The sequence below is a fragment of the Magallana gigas genome, chromosome 9, assembly GCF_963853765.1.
Source record: "Magallana gigas chromosome 9, xbMagGiga1.1, whole genome shotgun sequence".
In the NCBI taxonomy this organism is placed as follows: Eukaryota; Metazoa; Mollusca; class Bivalvia; order Ostreida; family Ostreidae; genus Magallana; species Magallana gigas.
In genome coordinates this window covers 11985196-12009693 of record NC_088861.1, presented here as the reverse complement: position 1 = coordinate 12009693, position 24498 = coordinate 11985196, and the positions used below count along the sequence as shown (strand labels likewise).

Genomic DNA, 24498 nt, shown 5'->3' with positions numbered 1-24498 from the left:
TTTTCATACTAATTGTTAGACCATAATTAATCACCCAATTGTCTACGGACTTTCCGATTTTTCCCCCGATTACGACAAAGAGCACACGACGGGTGTGACCGGTCAGCAGAGGATGCTCACTCCTCCTAGGCACCTAATCCTACCTCTGTCTAATTGGAGGTCAGTGCTGCTTTGCTTTGAATTTTAGTTTGTTTAATGGATTATTTAGATGGTTCACGGTTTGTTATCATTTTTTCATCCAAAAGGACATAATTCTCCTTGATAATTCTGTTCTTCTTTACTTGCATTTAAACATGTTCATGCCAAATAACTCAAGGTGTACTGCCAGGCTATTTTTTGAATGAGAATACTTTGAATTTCTCTTTTAACAGCATATATGCAATGGTATACTTATTGATAAAGTAGTAGTATATATTTTCAAATGAAATTATCGAATACAAAAAGAAAAATATCATAAAACATGAAAATATAATTTTGGAAATGCGTAGCGGAAATCTTCATATTGTAAAAATTAGGAAAAATCAACAATAATGGCAGCTAGGTCGCGTCTGACCTTTTAACACCTGAGTTTAAAATACCATACGGATGGATGGATTACATATACGTTTAAATGTAATTGAACTCCAAAAGAATAGTTTAAAGAATGAGAAATGCAGAAAAATGAGTATAAGATGCAAAAGGATGTTTACTTAATACCTATCATTCTTCAGACTAAAGCAATTCTAGTGCTTTTATTGTATAAAGGGACAAATAAAAAAAATATTTTCTCGGTTGTTACCGTACAAGAAACAATATAGCGCACCGAAAAAAGGTATGCATTTTGCATCGAACAAAAACGCCAAACAGTTGTGGGCAATGATGCTGACGAGACTGACAACCTTTCTGCTTGCTCTAAGTAGTAAACCTTTAACTGCTCTTTAGCATAATACATAAGCAAACTGGCATACACATATTCTAACTGTTTTTAAAAGCAGCAATTGTACATTTGTTAAATCACTAATATATGTTGTAAGTGGATATTTTTTAAATTTTATCCAATGATGCAACATAATACATTGTCTATATTGAATTTCAGCCGAGACAGACAACCTTTCTGCTTGCTCATAGTAGTAAACCTTTAACTGCTTTTTAGCATAATATATAAGAACATGATGAAAAAATGACAATAACATACCGTGAACCATCTCAAAAATCCATAAAACAAAATACAAATTCAGAGCAACACGGACCTCCAAATAGATAGAGGGGGGGATCAAAGGAATAAAAACCTTACTTGTTTATTAACTTGGTCTTTTCTTCCCGTGCCTTTGGACAAGAATTAAGCTAGGCACGTTACTGACACCTAATTTTTAAAAATACCGCAGAAATGTAAAAAAAACAAACCAGTTCAGTTTTATAATCAAATCATGCCATGTGAATCCTTTTACAAATAAATAATTTTGCGCTAAATAAAAAGTTGAAACGGCGATTTTTTCGAAAAAGCAAAACCACGTCTTTGTGATTTTAATTGTGCCCATTGCAAACTGGCATACACATATTCTAACTGTTTTTTTAAAGCAGCAATTGTTCTTTTGTTAAATCACTAATATATGTTGTAAGTGGATATTTTTTTAATTTTATCCAAAATTTGTTGCAAAGAGAAAATAACATAATGTTAAAGATCTGATCCATTTTTAAACAAAATTAAAAATAAATCTGGGGATTTCACGAAGACCTCCTAGTGACACTTCAGTGAAGCTTGTAGCTTATAAAGGGCATGTTGGACTGAAATGAGACCATACCGAATTTCCAAGGGCCTAGGCACTATTTGCTTGAAGTAACACTTAATAGGTCAAAAACTCCTCAAGATGGTCATTTTTTACTTGATGATTGTTGCATTATTTTGCAAAACGGCTGTTGCTAAAGGTGGTTACAGAATTAGAGAGGGGATAAAATTTTAAGGCAGAACTACTTGTAAACATACGATAATTTTTTAACCTTTTAGTTGTAGATTGTAAGTGTAGGTATGAGGAAAATGATAGATTACAAGAAGCAGATATTGACCCAGCAACACAGATCTGCTGCCCAAAAGCAGGGGTCCGAGAACGATTTGAGCTAGGCCTGGAAATGGACTGCTGTGGGGGTAAGTCACGAAATGCACTGCTTTTACAATTATTTGCCGTAAACGTAATGAGATGTTTTTAAGCTACAAAAATAACGGTTAAATGATCATTAAAGGCATAGCACTTGTGGGTATATTAAATATTTGCACAATGTATTTTTTTTCATTTAAAGCAATGTATATTTATCGTTTGTTTTCACATTAGAAATTGCCGAAAAGGCTATGCGCAACAGAACACATATTTGCTGCAAAAGTTCAGGTATTCACGAAAGATATCAAGAGGGAGAGGAAGTTGACTGTTGTGCAGGTATGTTTGAGTCAGCCATAAAATTCTTGAGTTTAAAAAAAATCTTAACGAGAAATGGAAGGTATGGTCGTATTAAGATTTTTCTATTCGTTAAAAGGTTATTAATCCCAAGTATTAAGTGTAACTGTATAGTCAAAAGTATCAGTAATAAATGTTATCATTAAACATGTATGCATCTGCGCGAATTCCAAAGATTACAATGTTATTTGTTTGTCGTTTTAGACAAAGTTTACAAACGGCAAACAGGACAATGTTCAGAAAAAAGTACATTTGAAAAGGACGTGAAAACAACGTGTGGAAATAGTAAGTTTTAAAACGTAATATAAATTCATTGTTCATTGTATCCTAGATATAGCAACTCGTTAAATAATTGCATACCTGTGTTTATAGCATTAAAAATAACTTAAATTTGTGCAAAACCATTGTCTTTTAGTTTTATGGTCGCTTATATGTTAATTATTATGAAGAATATATCCCTTGTATACAACTTGTCGTTATATCAGAACAAAAAAACGTTAAATTTAGCAAAGTATACAGATTAAAACTGTTTACTTTAAAGTACACAGTCACGGCTTTGGTCAAAAATTATGTTTCCGTTTTTCCTGTTTGCAATGGTTCAGTAAGGAATTTCCAATATTCCCCCAAAATTTGAGGGCCATTCGTCGTGTTACAAGCGAGATATAGAGCTCACAATATTCTGTAATGTGAACAAGGTTTTTGTTCACGTTTTGAAATTTGAAGCAAAACCTTTTGTTTTAGATCTAAAATGAATGTGATTAACGCCATGAACTATTTATTTCTGCTTAAAATGAATTAGAGGAAAGAGAGAAAGAGAGAGAGAGAGAGAGAGAGAGAGAGAGAGAGAGAAACTTGAAAATAACTTTTACCGATTTATTGAAACAATGTTAACAAAACAAGGGCATGAGTCTTGTTTATATGACAACGAATTTTGAGCTCTTTATCTTGCTTAAAGTTCTACAATACTCTAATTTTTGTTGATAATTAGAAACACTTTTCTTAAGCATTTTAAACAATAAAAATAGAAAAATAATATTTAACCAAAATTGTGATCATGACCCTTAAGAATAAAAGCACACTAACAACAGAAGTTCTATATTTCATTATGGGTTTTTTTTTAAACTCTGTGTGTCGCAACATATGTAGTTTTGTTTATCACTAGCTGAAAAAACTCCAAAGTAAAAAATAACGTGAACAGTAAAAAGTTGCATGCGTAAATTCATTTTTATTGGAGATATAATTTGAAAGGTCTACAACGATATGGTGCTTTGCAACTTTTTTAATACAGATTCAGAGATATCCCAACCACGAAAAGACAGTACCAAATCGTCCAGAAGCAGAGTCTTTTTGCCATTGAACCCGCAATGCCGTAATGAGGTTGTTACACTTTTTACTGAAAGGTAGATATTATATTTACGTTAAACGGTCTTTTATTCTTTTTTGCTTCTTATAAAGACAGAAAAGTTTAATATCATTGCGCATTTCCAAAATTTCTTTCAAATTCTTGCAGATTCGGCAAAAACGGTAAAAAGATCAAGAATGCGATCGGTCGTCTTGGGAAAGCATTAGGAAGGAAATCAAACCAGAAAAAGCCATTGATAATTATTTACCTGTAAAAAAAAATCTTGAACTCAATGGCTTGATTTATCATCTTTGTTATTTGTGTGTTTTCTTATTATATAAAAAATATTCTGTATGTGTGCAAGTAATAATATCTGTTTTGGCATTTGCCACAAGCTATTTTTTTTAAATGACGTAGAACCGATATAAGCTCTGAGTTTTAAAATATTATTGTTCCACTTTTTATGTTTAGAATAGTAAGTATAGGTATTTTCGATGCTTTGCCAAAATTTAAAATTCTCTGTTTGGGAAACATATATTGGATGTATTTTATAAGTAGAAGTTTCCATCAAATGTTGCTTTATTCTGTTGATAATATTATTTTTCTGGACACATAAAATCAGTTTACCTTGTTTGCCACGAGTCATTTTGTCCGAAAAATGGTAAATCCATATCTAAAGTATTTGTAAACAAATGTAAGACTCCAGGTTTGTTCACATAACAATGAATTCTTTTCTCTTTATCTCTCGTACTACTTGACTTCCAACATTCAAATCGTGACCAATTATTCAAAATGCGCAAATGAACCATTTGAACATAAAAAAAAAATTAATCTAAAACCGTGTTAAAGTCTTTTTAACATCTGAATTAAATCATTTTATCTTTGTTTGTCAATAATTCATGTAAGTTTCAACAAAAATGATTCGAAATAAAGAATATGCATATTATATATGGCTTTTAATTACTTAGTATCTGGTAAAATCACCAATAAGGGAGCAATAACACTAAGATAATATAATGTGAATCCCCGCATCAATGCTCCACTGAGCTAAATGCTTATAATTTAACAAATGGCGCTAAAAATGTTGTTGAGCATTGAAAATATCTAAATTTAGGTGGAATGCTAACTACTTTATACGAATTTTGCATATTTTTGAGAGAAAGTGAGAAATGTGTTTTGGTTGCAAGTAACACTGCACTGTAGTATAGTTAAAAATTTGGTGTTTATAAATGCATGATTTTAATATCTTATAAATCGTAACCATTACTGTCAAAAAATCGTTTTGATTTTTTTAAGGTTGTATGGGAAATCTGTTGATAACATTGTAATAATTTAAATACTTTAGAATTCTCATATTTTACAATATCTAACCAAAAAAATAACTTTTAAAAATATCTAGAGAGGTAAAATGTAAAAAAAAAAAAGAAAGCAAAAAACAAAAAACAAAACAAAACCCCTACTTACAGATTTGTAGTAAACCCTCTAACCCACTGCGCTACGCTATAAGGTGACAATGATTGGAAGAAAAAAAATACTTAATATATAATTACACTTCATTTTTTATTTCGATAAACAATACTTCACAACATGGAGGTGTCCAATACCACTTTAAATAAAAAAAACTATTTACATAAATCAAAAAACACCTTTTTTTATATATTTTTTCGAACCTATGAATAAAATCTTTTTATAAACGTGTTTTACAGAGAGTTTCTGTAAGACAATCATTTTACATAAAAAAAACCCTGAAACTGGCAAATTTTAAGAAACATTCCTAATAAAAGGTAGAAAAATGATATCATTAATCAAATCTTACAAATTGAGCAAAAGCGCTATAAAAGTATTTTTTTAATTTGACTTGAAGTGCGGAAAACAACAATTTCCTTCAGTAATTGTTCCTGTAACTGTCCCTAAAACGAACCAGATAGAAGTAGATATTCTTGAAACTTTGCAAATATAAAAATGTTTTTCTATTGCAGTTTTTTACGCAAAAAAACTGAAATCGGTCTCTTAAAACCAATACTTCCTCGTATAATTGTAATAATATCATGGTGAGAAAAAAATAATCCCAATTTAGAATTTCCAGAATTATATTCCCTTCTTCCGTCTTGCTGACGAATTCAATACAATGAAAGGTGACGAGAGTGCTCTTTAATAGACCGTTTGGCATATCTTAAACATTATTTAGATATTAACTACCTCCTTGGATTGCAGCTATGATTAATCATTTGACAAATTGTTAAAGTTTTCTCGGCTATGTATTATCCAAATTGCCGTTTTTATAACCATTCCGAGTTCAAATTGCAGGTCGACGAGTAAAATAGAACATATAATAATACCTTCAACTTGGTCGATACCCCCCCCCCCCCCCCGAATAAAAAAATACTTGGCAAGATAAGATATCTGATACGCTATATAGAAAATTCAAATGATAAAAAGAGAGTGTGTAAACAATGTCGATATCCCCTGCAAGCAAAGACACTTCAAGGTCCCGTCATTGTGTACGTTTGGTTAACAAGTAATTATATAATATATGACAAGTGATTTAATTTTCTCAATGTTATGAATTTTTTACTTTGTGATTGTCATGTCTTAAAAATACCTAATCTGAAACTATTGTAAGCACATAAAGAAATGAATAGCATCATAACGGACACAGTACTAGTAAAGTTTTCCTTATGGCATAGTAATATAATGCCAGCGTGCAATTATCAAATCGAGTTGGCAATTTGGTTCAACAACAGCGAATTTCGAGGCAAGCATCGATAGCATTATAATGACTTTGCTACTTAATTAAAACTGATGGATGATTAAAACAACATTTTTACAGAATATGTGTATATATAAAGGACTTTCGTTTGATAGTGCTAAAATATTTGACCCATGCCGACAGGGAAACAGTGCCTCCTGCAAGGATCGGTATTAACATCCTCTTGTTTTCTGTAAAAAGAGCTTAGAGGTGGCAAATGTTATTGATGGAGCCATCTTAGCCATAAAATGTATCTTTAACAGACCCACGATCGCAACTTTTTTAACCAACAGCAGTCAAACAAACGGGGTGCTAGTAGTTTTGATGACACGGAGTGGAATCAATATCATCATATTACATGTATATTATAAGTATAATTCCTCATTATTTGCATGGTACATAAAGTAAAGATGATATTTTTTCAAGAAGACTTGCTCATCATTATAAACGTCAATAAATACGTAAACGTGATGGAAGCATTTTGCATTGGTTTCTTTGTTGCTTAATATTATCACGATAAGCAGAATTAATTAAAAAATTACTATGTTCGCTTTATGTGTGAATAACAAAACATAAAAAACTATTGAACTATCATCAATTAATATGTATTCAGCTTTTATTTAACTCATAAATCCATCATCTTTTACAAAAGCAATAATATTGATTCAGCATTTTTAAATTCTAATTCATTACACAATATTAGTTGAAATAACTTTTTAATTTTAAATCAAATCTCGTGCATTTAGACATGCTTTTTTCATTAATTACTTATATCCCATGTATATTTTTTTTCACAATAACAACGCACAACTTAAAATTCTCTTCGTTAAAGTCATTTTATTAGAGAAGATAGAGACAAGAAAAGCATTAAAATGCACGGGATTAATGAAGTCTTATCGTTGGCTCTTGTATTTCAGTCACAAAAACTATTGATATCTGAATTGAAAGAAAATATTGCTAGCGATAAAGATTAGAGCGTCAGCCTGCTGAGAAAAAAGATTTTAAAACTAAACAGTTTGTCAAAGTTTATAACCTTCTCTGACAAGACAAAATAGTTGACAATGATTCATCAGTTTTCATAAGTCCCACTTATTAGGTTACGCTTGCACTTGTTATGCCCAACTGTTTCTTTTGTAAATCTGGTCTCTTTTTAGTGCATGCGATAAAAACTTTTGCACGAAAGTCTTCTGTTCGTCTACCTCGTAGTCCAGCCAGACTTTGGTGCATTGTAGGCTATTTCAGGCGCTGAGTCACATTTGCCAGAGCTACAGCAAAATCCTGCAGGGTAGTAAATGGGTACTGGAAGTCCAATGTGTAGGCATTGCTTCCGATTCTACCAAACTGCATCACCTGTGATACAAAATGTCAAATTTATTCCCTCAATGATTATTGGTTTAATCTATTGTCTAAACGAAGACTGTAACTTTAAATCTGCACATGTTGTAGAAAAGTTTACAGCAGGGATGATGCTGTATAAGAAGTAATTTGAAAACCTTAGAGAGGATTACAGCTCTAATTAAAATCCAAGTCAAACGTTTTAAATGTGCAATCTGTGTAATATTCACCAAATAAAGCTTTGAATTCGATTTCGGTTTTATTTATGAAGTATAAATCAAATTAGAAGAGCTTTCAGTAATTGTTATAATCTTTAATTTGTTTAGTTTTTTTCAGGAATATTTACAGTAAGGTCCGATAAGATCCTGGTGTAAATTCTGTATTTCTATGGTTGACAATTTATATGAATGCTATTTAAAACGTAAAGGTAACCGTGTCTTTTCTAAGTTTTGTTAAATTTTTACTTAATATACACACTTTTATACATAAAACGTCTGTATTAATTGATAAGAACCCCATAAATTTTATTTAAAAAAAACCTTCATAAATATAAAACTTTTTATTTTACAAAATGTGTTAAAAATTGTATTAAACTGAATGAAATTGTATTAAACTGAACTGTTTATAAAAAACCTGAACTACGCAGTTTAACAAAATTAGTCAGCAAAACTTTCCGTGAGTTACCCCAATTTTTCTTCGTCGAAATCATTTTGTACAGGTGAAGGACAATAGAAGTGCATTATAAAAATGTCCAGAGTACACCCCGACAGTGTAGAATGTAATCTATATGATTCAGGTAGTTGAAGATAAATGTTTATTTAGGTGAGGTGGGCATTTAAAGCATTGATTGACTATACAGTGCATGTATATGCGTCTTTGTCATGATCTACCGATTTAATCTATTTTCTATTTATCTTTAAGTGTCCTTTTTCCCCAAGGTCTGCGACTTATCGTATTTGTTTCCGGGATCAAATATAAAGTTTAGATACATCGTTTGATAACACAACGACAAAACGTCTATCTTTTAAAAAAACGACCTTGATCAATAGACATACTTGTAACACCGATTCAAATCGTTAAATTGTGTCAACAAAACATGGCTTGCAAAAAAACAAGTTATCAAGTTTTTTCAGCTACTTCGATAATATTTCGTTAATGATAAATGGATTAGTCATTTTTATTTTTTAAACGATTTTTACGTTGTGGGGTAAGGGTGCGTTGTCATTGCGCTTTTATGATAAAATGAAGCTTTATAGAAGTACGTTATAAGAAATAACATAAAAGAAAAAGTAAAAATTGTACGCCGTTGAAATTTGATGTACAAAATGATGCTATCCTCAAGGACATTTTCCTTATTTTTTTAATGAATCCATTTTACTAATCTTCATTCGTAATGATCCAAATCTATAGCAAAATTTGGTTCATTTTAATATTTTGAGATGGCCCCACTAAAAACCAGACGGTAGAAAATAGTTTTTTTTACATATAAGGTAGGATATAATTTTACTAATCATATGTAACAATTTGAGAATAAAGCTATTGTAGTATTTTTTTAATCTGCTTTGATTTGCGAAAAATGACAATTTCCTTTATATTCCCTTAGTAAATGTACCACTACTTAGAGATGGTCCTTGAAAAAGAACCAGACAGTCGATTTACTTGAATCTCCGGAAATAAACTACAGTTGATTTAAATTACATATGGTTAAGAAATAGTTTTTTTTCTATTGTAGTTTTTTCGCAAAAAAAGCCTAAATCGGCCTCCTTAAACTGCTAAAAGTTCAAATACAAGTTTACTCGTAAAAAATACATGTATACTATCGAGCGATGGGACATTTAAAACATTGTTATGAATCATTTTGGACTTTTTTCTTCAATTTATTGCCATACAAGTTTAAAAAATAATTTTAAGCACTTTTCATATGCTCGCAGGTGTCTCTTAAAGGAAAACAAAACTTTCGTTGTAACCCTTGAAATCAAAATACAACATGTATATATGCTTAAAAAAAGTTACGTTTTTTCTGTAAGGAAAATTACCGAGTCATGTTTTATTTTTTCAGAAAAAATAAAGTGAGTGGGTTTATTTTTACAGCATAATGGATATTGAACCAATTAAATGTATTGTACATGTATTGTAACTCAATGTAATTTGTTTTATATTTTAAGAAAAAAAAATTAGAACTTTTTTGCTGATTGTTTCTAATTGATTGAACAAAAAGTAAAAAAGATGACTAATTAGAATACAATAAGATAGCACACTACCACATTAGTTAATTTTGATTGTAAATAAAACCTCAAATTTCCGTTAGCATTTTGTCCGGACACACCTGACGACTCCGAAACTCTATTTGGAAGTTTTTCGCAGACTCCTGGCTGACCCTCCCTCCGAAGTCTAGCTGATACACCTGGCTGTTCTCGTTCCAGAGAGAAGCTTTGTTGTGCATAACGAACTGGCGATGTCCAAGATGTGGGTATCTCGACCTTCCCCTGTCTTCGCTTCTCTTACGCACTTTTTGGTGCTATACAGAAAATTTGAAGAAAGAAATGTTCTAAAGATTTTCATTACACCATTTTAGATAACTATCTGAGTGAAGCTTAATATATTATCAAATAATAACACATATAAATGTTAAAAGTATATCAAATATATTAATTAAAATGAAACAAATATTGAATACATGTACATAGGTCACGGAAAAAAAGTAGTTTTCTATGAATTCAAATATAACAAATAAAGGAATGAATGAAAGAAAGTTATCTCTCTTTGGTCTAACACAAAAATACAAGATGCAAAAATATCTTCTGTTTTAGTTGTGATTTCTGGAAAGTCTCCACGTTTTTAAAACTCTGGGAGTACTTTCCATCTTCTATCGTCCGTTCCTCATCCCCGTTATGGTAATTTCTTTAGTTTCGGTTAAGTTTTAAAAAAAATAATGAATTGTCTTCTAGAGAGCACTACATGAAGCTAAATCCTTATCTTTAATGTAATTTTTTTAAAATCTTAATGTGCAGTGCTCATAATTGCAGACCTGATTTACAGTTTGAGGCTGCCTGGGCCCTGAAAAATATTTCTTCAGGAACCAGCAACCAGACCAAGTTTATGGTGAAGACTGGGGCCGTTGTAATGAAGAATAATGACCCCCGTAGAATAATGACCGGGGGTCATTTTTCTACGTAGAATAATGACCCCCCTAGCTGAAGAATAACTGGATTTTTCTGAAGAAAAAAGACCCAGGGGTTATTTTTCTTCATGTTAAACATGAAGAAAAATGACCCCCATAAAAAAATGACCCCCCTCACCTGTAAACATGAATAGAAATTGGTTACCCCGTATCCAAGATATGACTTTGAAATTGCTTAATTTTCACTCTGTTTAACTTATCTTAAAGTTATAAACACCGAACTTGTAAATAAATCGCTGTATATATATAGTTTTTCATATCCGTAGCAAGCACACGCAAAACACTCTGACATTGCCACAAATTGATTGTTAACAGTTACGGTACTTCTCTCGTCGACATACGGCGGAAAATGACGCAAATAAAGAAAAATTCATATTCAATGAGGATATTGTGTGATAATAAACGAACAATAATCATGAAAGAATAATTGTTGTAATGATATAATATTCATTGATGAATGAATTGTCAATCGAAGAATGATACATGTATATATCTTTATGGAAAAAGACTAAGGGGGCAGGTAACGCAGGAATATGAATACTTCTTATTTACATTTCTTGGGGAAAGTGATTTTTAAGAAAAGTCATTCTGCGTTAGTTTTGTTTTCTTCTACGTAATACAAGAAAATCAATATTCTAAACATTTGTTGTAATGTTGTTTTGTGATCATGAATAGACTTTATTCTTTTAGAGCAAATTTGTGAAGAGTACCTGACTATAGTAAATCTTAATAGATAATAAACACTGATCGATTATGATAAGAAAAGATTTTTTGACAACCACATTTTTCCAGTAAAGGAAATCCACCATACACCAGAAAAACCTGTACATTATCATAATCCAATGAGTCCAAGTTTATTTGCAAAGAAAATTAAACAAGTTATTGCATTTAAGGTCGTTTATTCAATGAATTACATTTGTATTGTTTTAAAATGAAAACAACAGAGTAAATAATAAAAAATCATTGAATAAATGACAATAATTTTGCAAAGGTGGGGTTAAAAACCGCCACCTCACAAATAAACAGTGTTCATATGAAAATATGGGGAAAAAATCTTACATGCTATATCGTATGTTTAAAGGAATGTGGGTGGGTGGGTTAAACAAAGTTCATGAAAATTTCTTGCGTCCAGCAGCCAGAACAGAAAAAATAGTAATGAGATAATATTCACATCTGACATGATATATTACGACAATAATTAAATAAAGATATTCGAATGCTAGACGTGTTAATTGAACTATGGTGAAAACATACTTGACACCTAACACTCGGTGACCCTGTTGTGCGCAAATGCAAATTACAGACTATCAAACAACCTGGGTAACTTGACCATGGGGTGTTAATAGATATACCCCCTGCATGCGTACATCTGCTTATTATACATTTATAATGCCAGCTTGATTTACAAAGAGATATAAAGTTGACACATACGTACCATGAATAATTACAAAATTTGTTCCCAAAAATGTTTTTATTTACAATAAAAGTAGTTGTTTCTAAAAGCGTTGATAACAGGTTAAGGCCCATGTTAGGGGTTTATATCCCGCTTGATTTTGATCACACGATCTTTATTGTATCCAAAGTTACCAATGCTCATACAAACTATTGATGCATTAATCATCTTGATATTAACTCAACTTACTAAAGTATGCCGAGGATAAAGTAAAATATACTTTCTGTACGAGTCCTCTCAGTACTTTGACGATTTTCCTTATTGGCTGTTAACCTCTACTGGCGTAATGGCTGCTGTCAGTGCCTACTAACTACAGCTTGGTTATAATGCCTAACAGTGGAGTAAACTTTTCATAATTTTGGTTTCATCATTAATTCTGGGTGATGAACTTGTAAACCCAGCAGTTTGTATTGTGGAAATCCTCAATGCAAGTACAATTCATGAACAATATGAAGAATATAGAAGATGCAACGGCGAAGCGCGAACATGCGAAGACGAAAGTGCTAAGTTGCGAAGGCGCCTTTGCAACTTCGAGCGCACTCTCGCCTTCGAATCTTCGCGCTTTCGCCTTTTAGCTCACCGAGACAAAGTCAATGGGAGCATATGCTATACCCCCGGCGTCGGCGTCCGGTGTCGTATATTTTAAGGTCCGGTCCGTAAAATGGTCCGGCCGGACCTTTAATGTTAGCATTTAAGGTCCGGCTTTCCCCTATAAGAAAAGGTCCTACCCGTAGTCACTTATTGCAATTTATCTCAGAGTTATTATTCTTTTTGCTCATGTGCATTTACATGTATCTAAAATATGTCTTTGTTTATATAAACCACTCGGCCATTATATAAATAGTGCCTGTTTGGGAGGGTAACAGTTGAAATTGACACCCCGAGAAAACCATTGTCAACCGACGCGAAGCGGAGGTTGACAATGGTTTTCGAGGGGTGTCAATTTCAACTGTTATCCTCCCAAACAGGCACTATTTATTTTGTTATACTGAATGTCTTTTTTAAAATTTTTAAGAAAATTTTACTGCCTTTATATAGGAATAATGTGAATTCTACAGCGAACCGTACGCGCATAATTTTCGCGCATGTAACATTTTTTAATGTTACCCGTTGCCAAGTGCGTTGCTAACGCTGAGGGTAATAGTAAATATTATTAACTGCGTCTTAACCAATCAGATTTCAGTATTTAACATGAAAGTATAACAATAGCGAATGGTACATCACAGTATAGCCGTATCACTAAATTATGTTGTGGAATATTAAATATTGATAGCGGATTAGATTTTGACAAATTGTTTGCGAATCGGAGTAAAAAAAAATAAAAACATGAGTATTTTTACAATAATTTGAACACACTATTTACACGTAGTCCCGTTGTTTTTAAATCTCTTTCGGTGTATACGGATTAGCGGAGGATTTCACGACACGTACACACGGGTAAATGAAGCCCTGCAGGCATTCACACCTTACCTAATCAGAATAAACCCCTAATCTGAGAGAGAAAAAAGGCTCCACTGTGGTGTTCTGCACAAACAATATTGTCTTTTTTTCTCGTGCTTTGTTTAATTTTCAATAGATCAGGAACGTTTGATAATATACTAACAATTCATACGTCTTTAGGTAGAGTCCATCATTATTTTAGGTAATTACTAAAAGGTCGCACATGTGCATTACCTGGACAGAGGGTATACATTCACAATATACTTAGTAGTGTATACGTAACTGTGGTAACTATAAGGGCGTGTAAAGACAAAAGAAATTAATTAGATGAAACATGTACAATGTACTTAAATTAAAAAGCATCTTTTGACTGACTGAAGGTAAGGTGTTTAAAAAAGGATTAAAAGTCTGATAATTTGTTAAGTTATACATGTAATCTCTCTCTCTCTCTCTCTCTCTCTCTCTCTCTCTCTCTCTCTCTCTCTCTCTCTCTCTCTCTCTCTTAAGGTTTCAAAAAAGATAGAAGGTATATTATTTGTGATAAAATTGCTATGATACAAAGCGTTTTGGTGCAGAAATATATTTGTAAACTGTCTCGCAATTATCTTCAGATTGCTGTCTGAGCGCCATTAAGGCACCATTTTAATTTGTTTTACTACTTCACATTTTAAAGCCTCAAAAAATTAGATGCATTTCTTTACATGAAATATTAAAGAATGATTTAGTTTAAAGGGAAAGGTGGAGAAAAATTATGACATTCTTTGATCGGAGCTAGTGATCAAAGAAAAAAAAAATTTATCAGTCAAATAATCTCTACATCATTCGAGCTTAACGTTAAATGAGACATTAATTTAAATTCGGAGACTTCACACTGAAAATGACATTCTTTGATCGGAGCTAGTGATCAAAGAAAAAAAAAATTATCAGTCAAATAATCTCTTCATCATTCGAGCTTAACGTTTAATGAGACATGAATAACATTCGGTGACACTTACACTTTTCAGATCACCAAATACACAACACTGTGGGATTGATACGAGGGTTGCTCCAAAAGTAGTGTCACAGTTGCAATAAAATCATGAAAACTCGCTGTAATGACAAAATTTCGAAGTGTATTATATTTACATATATTTCTTTAGATCTGAAAATTTTAGTGCAAAACGATATTTGTTTCCGAAGACAACGTATATAGAGCATTAAGTAAGGACAGTCCCCGCACGCCTGCGACGTTGTTTATGTATTTTTATCTGTAAAATCCAGTCGTCCCGGTTACCAAACACAATTCTATGTTCTATTATTGTAATTTTCAATAGAATTTTCCAGATTGTTTTCAAAATATTACACAGTGTTGAAATGGCAAATACTTGAAAAGTGCATTTCTTCTTTTGAGATATTTCAGATCTTATTGAGATGTTAATTTTCTGAGTTTGTCCGCGCGAGATCTCAATAAAGTCTAGTGACTGAACAACCAATCATTGCTATAAAAATAGACCTTAACATGTAAATGTGCAGAATAGATACATTGTATCAGTTATTAGTCCATCACTTCAGTTGTCGCCGAAGGTGACATCAAAAATCGGCTTTTTTAATGAAAAATTCTATCTATTTTAGATCCCTTCTAATGAAATATTATATAATACGTTATCCTCATTTAAGATATTTCAGATATCTATTTGATATATTTCTTTTCTGATTTTGTACGCGCGATATATCAAAAACAGTAAGTGATTGAGCAACCAATTTTTGCTTTATGATAGACCTTTTTATGAATATGTGCAGAATACGCATCAATAACTTGTCTGTCAGTTCTGGTCGTAACCAGAAGCAAGCAAAATTGTACTTTTTGCTTTTATAATTTTCGAAAGAATTTTCCAGACTTTTTTTTTCAGCGCATTAGTGTAATGGTAAATACATGAGTATTGCTTTTTTCTACTGAGGTATCTCAGATATTTAAAGAATTTTTTCTGATTTTGACTGTGCAAGACTCAATAACGGAAACTGATTGAGTAACCAAGATTTGCTATATGATAGACCTAAACATGTAGATGTGCAGCAAAGGTATCAATGATTTATCCGGCATGTCCAGTCGTCACCGGAACCAAACAAAATTGTATTTTTTAAAACTTTCTAATTAATGATAGCATATATTTTAATTTTTTTTTTCAAAAATTCTACCCAGGATTAAAATCTCATGGTAAATCATCGAGATGATTATTGCGTTTCTTATGTTGAGATATCTCGGATATATCGTTGAAATGTCTCTTTTTTTGTTATTTTCATGTTTTATTTGAAATGTCAGAGTATCAAGAGAGGAACACGTTTTTTTCTTTTTTTATTATGGTTTTCCGCTTTGCAATTGCAAATGCAACGAAGTGTTTAATGACAACTTTTGTAGTTTAGAGTTTATGGTTTTAAAATTCGTCTGGAAGACCTATTCGTTGCTCGCAACGAGATTGCATCTAGTTATATTTACTTTTCAGTTATAGAAGTGGGGCCCATTGCATGTACATGCATTGTATCCCCAAAAATACAGAAAAATTAGTGTTATTTAATTTTTTTTAAAAAGAAGTAGTAAAACATATTTGTAACTAAGTTTCATCGCACGTTTTTTTTTAAATTGTGACAAACCCCTGGAATTAATTTTCAAACGATTGTCCGTCTCCTTGAAATAATCTTAAAATAAGGTAAATTTGTGTGACGGTTTTGATTTTCATCTAATGACCTTCTTATCTTTTTTATAATGGAGGGGCCGGCAAGAAATGCATGTTATGATATTTGTGAAAACAAAATTAATGATACACGTATATGTGAGTGTAGAAGATTAGACAATTAGATAATTAAGGGGTCCTCTAAGGGGCACAGGTATAGAGTATACCTATGTTCACCTGAAAAGTACAAGAGTTGATTATTCATTATTACTTTCGTCATATGTTGAATTCATCTTATTTAATTGTAAAAAGTTTAAAGGAATGAACACGATTTCTTAAACTAAGATGTCACTCTCCTTGTTAAGGTAGAATAACACACCTGGAAAAAGTCACTCGAATTGAAAGGAAATTTTTTGATAATGAAAGATACAATAATGTTTTTCAAAGTTTGAGGATTCAGTAATTCTTGATCATATATTCAATGTAAGAGAAATGGAAAAATATGTGAAACATGCGTATAAAATTATCAAAACAAAAATAAAGATTAAATTTAAAACAAACGACAAGCAAAACAAATGGTTTGGCTCAAATCCTAATGTAAGAGAGAGAAATGCATTGAATTCCCTTGAGAAGATATTTCTTTTAACAACAATAATTTATAAGATCTATGTATGGTTTTTTATCTATACTTGTATTTCTTAACTTCCCTCTCAATTTTCTTTGACAATATTAAAATGAAAACTAATGTTTAGGGGATATCTGAGTGATTCGAGACAGTTAGTACAATTTACATGTACAAATATTTAAAAAAAAATTAACTAGCTAGTATTTTTTTCTGTACATATGTCAAATTACGTATGTTATTCTTTTTAAAGGGGCATGGTCACGATTTTGGTCAAAAATTAATTTTCCGTTTTTAATGTATACAATACTTCATTAAGGCAATTTTGATAGGCAGCCAAAATTCGAGTGCCATTCGTTAAGTTATCAGCGATTTACTGAGCTTACAATTCTTTGCTATGTAAACAAATATTTTGTTTACATTCTGAATGTCGAAGACCTAAAATGAATGTGTTAAATATTAGAAACTTGTTTTTGTTAAAATGAATTTTAAGAAGATAGAATAAGCCATACTTATCCCGTAAAGTTGCATTTTAGTGCTGAAATTAATCAAATATGATACAATGTATAGAATATGCTTGTATTTTATAATATCTTACTTTATCCCATGATATTGTATCATTTGATATGATACAATGTTGTATCAAATTATATTCTATCTTAGAATACAATACCATGCTTTAATATTTACATTCACTTTCTTTCCCTCTATTAAATTGCATTTGTTGATTTGAGTGATATTTACGCACAAAACAGAAGACCCGATCACCAAATCTGGTGCGTATGAATACATTTAGTATTCCTTGAGTATTTCTCGAAGAACAAGAACTGAATCTTCTCGCGACTTCAAATAGGATAACTACCTGATATTATATTTACGCTGATAAATATTTCATTGATGTAAATATATTTTGACAGTTAAATGAATTCAATTGATTAATTTCTTAGTTTACCAAGAGTAAATTCATTAAATTACAGAAAGAAAAATAAAATTGTGTTATTAGAATTTAAAACGCTGTGCACTATTTTTGTCAGCATATTTCGGCTGTTCCAGTGGCCATTCCGTCAATTTCGCACTACTCGTTGAATAAGACAGAGCTTTTTTAAAAAAATCATATTTGCAGGAAGGAAATACATGTTTAAAAAACGTAAATACAAGCATTGATTCATTATTTGAAACGATGAGTGCAAACAAAATTTCATAACGCGCTAGCGCGCGTTATACAATTTGTATGCACATACCGTTGCAGTTATGAGACCACATCTTTCAAAAAATAATGATTCAATGCTTGATATTTCTCACAAATTGTTAAGGTATTTTATGGTATTATATGATATATATTGTAAGTATGATAGGATGCAATTTTAATTTTGTATTATTGTATTGATTAACATATGAACATATGATTATCATACAATTTTTTAACAGATGATATAGGATATTGTGTCAAAACAGAATCCATGAATATCCATGATCATAAAGGATGGTTTTCATATAATATGATACAGGTGGTCTCATAAAAGTGATGCCTCATAAAGGTGATGCCTCGTCTCGGTGAGCTTTGTAATATGTTATTACCTATGTTTTATAATTGCGGAGCTCTCCATCGTTTAAAGGGTTCCGAGGCATATTTTGGATTTTTTTTTTATAAAATTAATAAAATTAAACTATCAAGCAGGATAGGGTCCGGACTCCTATCCCGTTTTACTGCGTAAATTTATTAATATTGAATTTTCCGGGGGCGGATCCCCTCTCCCCCTCTAGATCCATGCATGAGCAAAAAGTGTCGCATAATGAAATTAGAATGTTACTGTGATTGGTCCACGGTAAACAGACGGCTGGTAAGTGACAGGAGTCTAGAAGTGCAAATGTACACATTATGGCGGACATTAAATTGTGTGTGGAGTAGATAATGATTAGGCATAGCCAGCACTGGTAAACATATATGTTACATGTACACATTCAAATATTTATAAACATTCGTACCTGTATTAAATTCTATGTAATCGACCGAGACTGAATGCAATCAAAAAATTAAAGGCGAAGGCGAAAGTGCGAAGATGCAAAGGCCAGAGTGCAAAGTTGGGAAGGAGCGATAGTAGAATCGCTCCTTCGCCTTCGAACCTTCGCACTTTAGGCATCACATCTTCGCGCTTCGTCGTCGCATCTTCGCACTTTTGCTCATTCGCCTTCGCACTATCGCCTTTGCAACTTAGGTCGAAGTGGCCCTACCGGAACACCATAGATATATGTAAATGTAATTGTTAAGATGACAACCATACCCCGATGCAATACGTCAATATCTTGTTATAACGGAAGGATTTTTATTTTCTAAGACATACCCCTTCTTTCACTTTAAGTTTATTTGAATATGAATTATAATTTCTGTTACTTTCTGTAAACTGCAGCAGTAAAAATAACAATAGTGTAAAGACTATTTCACAAATAATAAAAAAATATACTGAACAACTTTAATCTACAAGGGGGTCATTATTCTACAGGGGTCACTTTTCTTCATGTGGAGTGTGTTCATTTTTATGAAAATGACACTTATTCTTCAGGCAAAGGGGTCATTTTTCTACGTAAAATAATGACCGGGGGGTCATTTTTCTGCGTAGAATAATGACCGGGGGGTCATAATTCTACGTAGAAAAATGACCCCCGGTCATTATTCTACGGGGGTCATTATTCTTCATTACACCGTCCCAAACCTCGTAGAATTATTATCCTCACCACACCACAATGTGTGTGAGCAGGCTTTGTTGGCGCTTGGAAATGTTGCAGGCCAAAAAATTTTTTGTTCATTAGACCTAATTTTAAAATATCAAGTGTCAATCAAGTGTCAATCAGATATTTAATTTGTATTGCAACATTTGAAAGAGAAATAACTGTTTTAAATTTTATCTTGAATTTGTAGATTTTAATTATTACCCTTTTTAGTTAGGCAGTGATTGTAGCAGTGTCAATTTCAACTGTACCCTCCCAAATAGGCACCATTTATTTTATAATACTGAATGTCTTAATTTTAAAAAAAAGAAAGAAAATTTTACTGTTTTTATATTGAAATGACGTGAATTCTACGGCAAAACGTACGCGCAAAAATTACACGCATGTAACAATTTGTTATGTTACCCGTTGGGAAGTGCGTTGCAAACGCTGGGGGTAATAGAAAGGAATATCAACTGCGTCTAAACCAATCAGATGTCAGTATCTAACATGAAAATATAATAAAATGATATATTACATTGCTTCGAGGGCGACAATACCTGTTTGTGGTGTGACTCAGTAGGACATATGGTTAATGTATCGCATTTGTGATATAACAATATACTTGGTCTAAAATGTTAGATTCCTGTCTATCAAATTTAGTCTAAACTTTTATGCTGCTGACAATTGATTGATTTAGAATTTGTTGAATTCTTCAGTAACTTTAAAAAGTGTACACTGCCCAACCCAGTTTATATGAATATGAATTCTACTGTTATTGTTTTCATTCCTATATAAAAATCAAAAGAAAATTATTAACAAATTGACATGCATTGTATTTTATTTTTACAGGGAGAATACATGAGCCAGAAAGAGGCTGTGTGGGTGGTGAGCTTCCTGACATCAGGAGGTACCGTGGAACAGATCGCCTAGTTTGTCCAGCTGGGGACCATCAAGCCCCGGCCCTGTGTGACCTCCTGACTGTTAAAGAGGCCAATATCATATTGGTTATTCTGGACGCTCTCTCTAATGTTTTGATGGTAAGTCTGTGTGCTTTGATTGAAATATGCCATTTTAATTAACACCTGACTGAAATTTAAAGACAATGTATATGAATGTAAAGAGCAGTGTCTTCAAAACTTTTTTGAAAAGGTTCCAACTCACACTGTAATTTGTAAACTAATGATATGTACCTTGGTAATTATATGAATTGCTATATTACTGTTTTGAAAAAGTAAAATGACTCAAAAAAGATAATATACTTGAAGATGATTTAATGGCTATTAAAATTTTTAAGGATGATTTGATTTTCTTTGTATTGAAGCTTTTCAAATTGCCAACATCAATGGACTACATGTATCAAGAGTATTGGCATGATTAATGCAAGTTGTAACGTGGCAACGTTTTTGCACAATGTGAATTTTATAATTTCAAATTAATTCATCAGCTTTGCGAGAAAAAAACCCCTTTTCAGTTTCTTTTTTGTGTTTATTTGTAGGCGGCGTAGAAGTTGACCCAGCAGTACATTGTGTGCGTGATGATCGAGGAATCTCCAAAACCACGAAAATGAGCACGTTTACAAGGCAGCCCTTGAAATCGTTGAAAGTGTGGTTCTCTGGAGAGGTGAGGCGCTTAAATATTAAACGGATAGGATTTTTTCCGGGGTCTTGGGAGTTTTCAAATTTCAATCCATACTTAACGCTGTGTGAAATTTTTTGAAATGATTTTTGTATTGCAGCTAAAAAGATTTGTGAAGTTAATGATACTTTTTAGTAATTAAATCAAACGTATTACAATGAGACTTAATAAAACTATCCTCTCTTATATGTTTCTATTTGGGCCATAAAAATCAATCTCTTGGTGCTCCAACCAATATTTTCAAAAACAAATGCTGTTGTGCATTGGCAAATTTTTCTCTTTATTACATGAAACAGGATGCGGTATTTTTTCTTTTATTATAACTATATGTAATTCCTTTAAAAAAAAACCGGAAAAAGCGATGTTTTAAAGCAAAAAAACTGTTACCTTGCAGAGAATGTATCGGTCTTTGATTTATTAGCACTGCATTCCGATGATTTGTCTCCCGACATTGATCTTAACTATTAAACATGTTTGTGATGTCGTCAATGGATATGATACGCAATATTGAGAGATCAAAGATATATTCAGTTAGAAGAAATTCTAATGAAATGTGCCTGTAGTTTCTTTGGACAAGAAATATAGTTTAAAATGACAGGTTTCTTGAGTAAAATATGACATCATGCTGCTTATTATGAAGTAATATTGATTAGAGGAATTTTTACTCAATCGATGGCTAAGAGTGCAGCTTGCCTTATCACACCCGAGATTTTCATTTTGTTAAAATTTACTCTGAATCATCGCAATGTTTGCAATAACGTTCTTTATTAAAGTCAAGCGTTTTACTGACGAGTATTTAAAATGCGGTTCTAAATCCGGATTCCCCCCCCCCCCCGGAATTTGCAAGCGCACAAGAGCAATTCTATTGTATTCATTTAATTATAAAAGTGTGAAATGCGCAATGTTAACCAAGGAATTAAATGTTGATGGTCTTAAAAGTTCCGATGAACTTGTATGTGATGTTGTTGATCTTGTATTGTCTAATCGAAGAGGAGCAATTTTACAAGTCTAACTTTTATAACATAGTAATAATAGTAATGAATTTGTTAAGCACTTATAATAATTATGCTCAATTATTTTCTATTAAAAAAAAGTAAAGGGTAGGTGGGGAGGGGGATGAACTAATGCTTATTGTGGATTGTAAATTTTGTTGCATTAAAAATTGTAAAAACTTATGTTTAAAATTTGATTTCTCTGTCAGGAGGAGGACCCAAGTTTAGCCCCCACCACCACCGAAGGAGGTGCCTACCAGTTCAACGCCGCCGCCACCATTCCACAGCAAGGATTCTCCTTTACATCCCCACATGTGATTTTTCATTGTTGTGCTCGAATCCAGATTCAAAGAGACTCAAATTAAAAAAAACACTTGTTATTTATCAGGAAAATAGTAAATAAAAAAGAAGAGATGAATTAATTAATTTAATGCTACTCAGAGAATGGATCTCAGATTTGGTGCAATCTCTTCTCTCCTTTGTAGTACATTGATATCCATGAATTACATATACGTATGTTTTCCGTAAAAATGGAAATTATGAATTATTATTGGAAGTGCTAGGTTTTGTATGTTACTTGAAGGTTGCACACACACACACACACACACACACACACACACACACACACACACACACACACACACACACACACACACACACACACACACACACACACACACACACACACACACACACATATATATATATATATATATATATATATATATATATATATATATATATATATATATATATATATATATATATAATCCAAAATGAGTAAAGTTAATCCACATAAAAAAAACCAGAAAGCCGATTCAAAACTCTACCGGTTTCATTATAATCTTCAGGAGTTTTGAACAATCACCATAGATACATAAGTACATACATTTCAAATGATCATTGTGACGTCATATAACATCAAGTATATGTTGCGCTTTTCAGAGTTCATTATGACGTCATAGTATAAGCGTTTTGTAATAGTACGGGAAAAACATATAATATATTCAAATATTCTAATATGTTTTACGGTGCTACCGTTCTGGCGAGCGCAGCAAGAATTACACATACCTTGCATCATTGTCAACTTATAGTTTTATTTAGGTATCAACGAACGTCAAATTTTTTTTGAGAGTATTGCTCTACAATGAGTATGCCAAAGGTACTAATTTTAATGGTCATGATACATAGAGCGCAACCCCCTACAGAGAGAGAGAGAGAGAGAGAGAGAGAGAGAGAGAGAGAGAGAGAGAGAGAGAGAGAGAGAGAGAGAGAGAGAGAGAGAGAGAGAGAGAGAGAGAGAGAGAGAGAGAGAGAGAGAGAGAGAGAGAGAGAGAGAGAGAGAGAGAGAGAGAGAGAGAGAGAGAGAGAGAGAGAGAGAGAGAAGAGAGAGAGAGAGACCGTTACCTGTTTGTAGGTGTGTAATTTCCCACTTTTAAATTTAATGGTCTGACTATAGGCAGTATCTACATATTTTTTTTTACCTGTTTATTGTTTCATTTTATTCCTTTTTTATTTAGTTCAAAATGTCCTATTGTTTATTTCCCCCCTACTCACATACTTACCTGCCTACTGTACATGCATGCACAATTAGCTTAAAAATGGATCGATATGACAGTAAAGTATGGCTCTTGCTAGGATACATATATAAAATCTCTATATTAAAAAAGATTAAAAACAAATCATATGTCAAGGAGGCAGGTATCGCAGACTATACTGAAATAGCCAGTACACTCATTACAGATGTTTGATCCACCTCTAAATTTATCGCAGGAAATATGGCGCGAGTGCACTGTGACGTCATCCATGACTTTGTTCGTCTTTGTTTACGTTTCTCGACTCAATACGAAGGTATGGAAGCATGTAACAAATCTGTTGAGTCTCGCCAAAGCATATGCGGTACTCAAAACGTGTCTTCAAACTTTAAGTCACCGTAAATTACGAGTTAAAAGTCGGCCATTTTTGG

General features: G+C 32.3%; 1 protein-coding gene across 1 annotated transcript; it reads left to right on the top strand.

The window, feature by feature from the left end:
* Positions 1-1227: 1227 nt before the first annotated feature.
* Positions 1228-4899, top strand: LOC136271692 (uncharacterized). The gene is made up of 6 exons (XM_066072117.1): positions 1228-1905; positions 1985-2122; positions 2307-2408; positions 2631-2711; positions 3715-3826; positions 3937-4899. The coding sequence occupies exons 1-6, from the start codon at positions 1848-1850 to the stop codon at positions 4040-4042; spliced, it is 597 nt and encodes a 198-aa protein (XP_065928189.1). The 5' UTR covers positions 1228-1847; the 3' UTR covers positions 4043-4899.
* The last annotated feature ends 19599 nt before the right edge of the window (positions 4900-24498 follow it).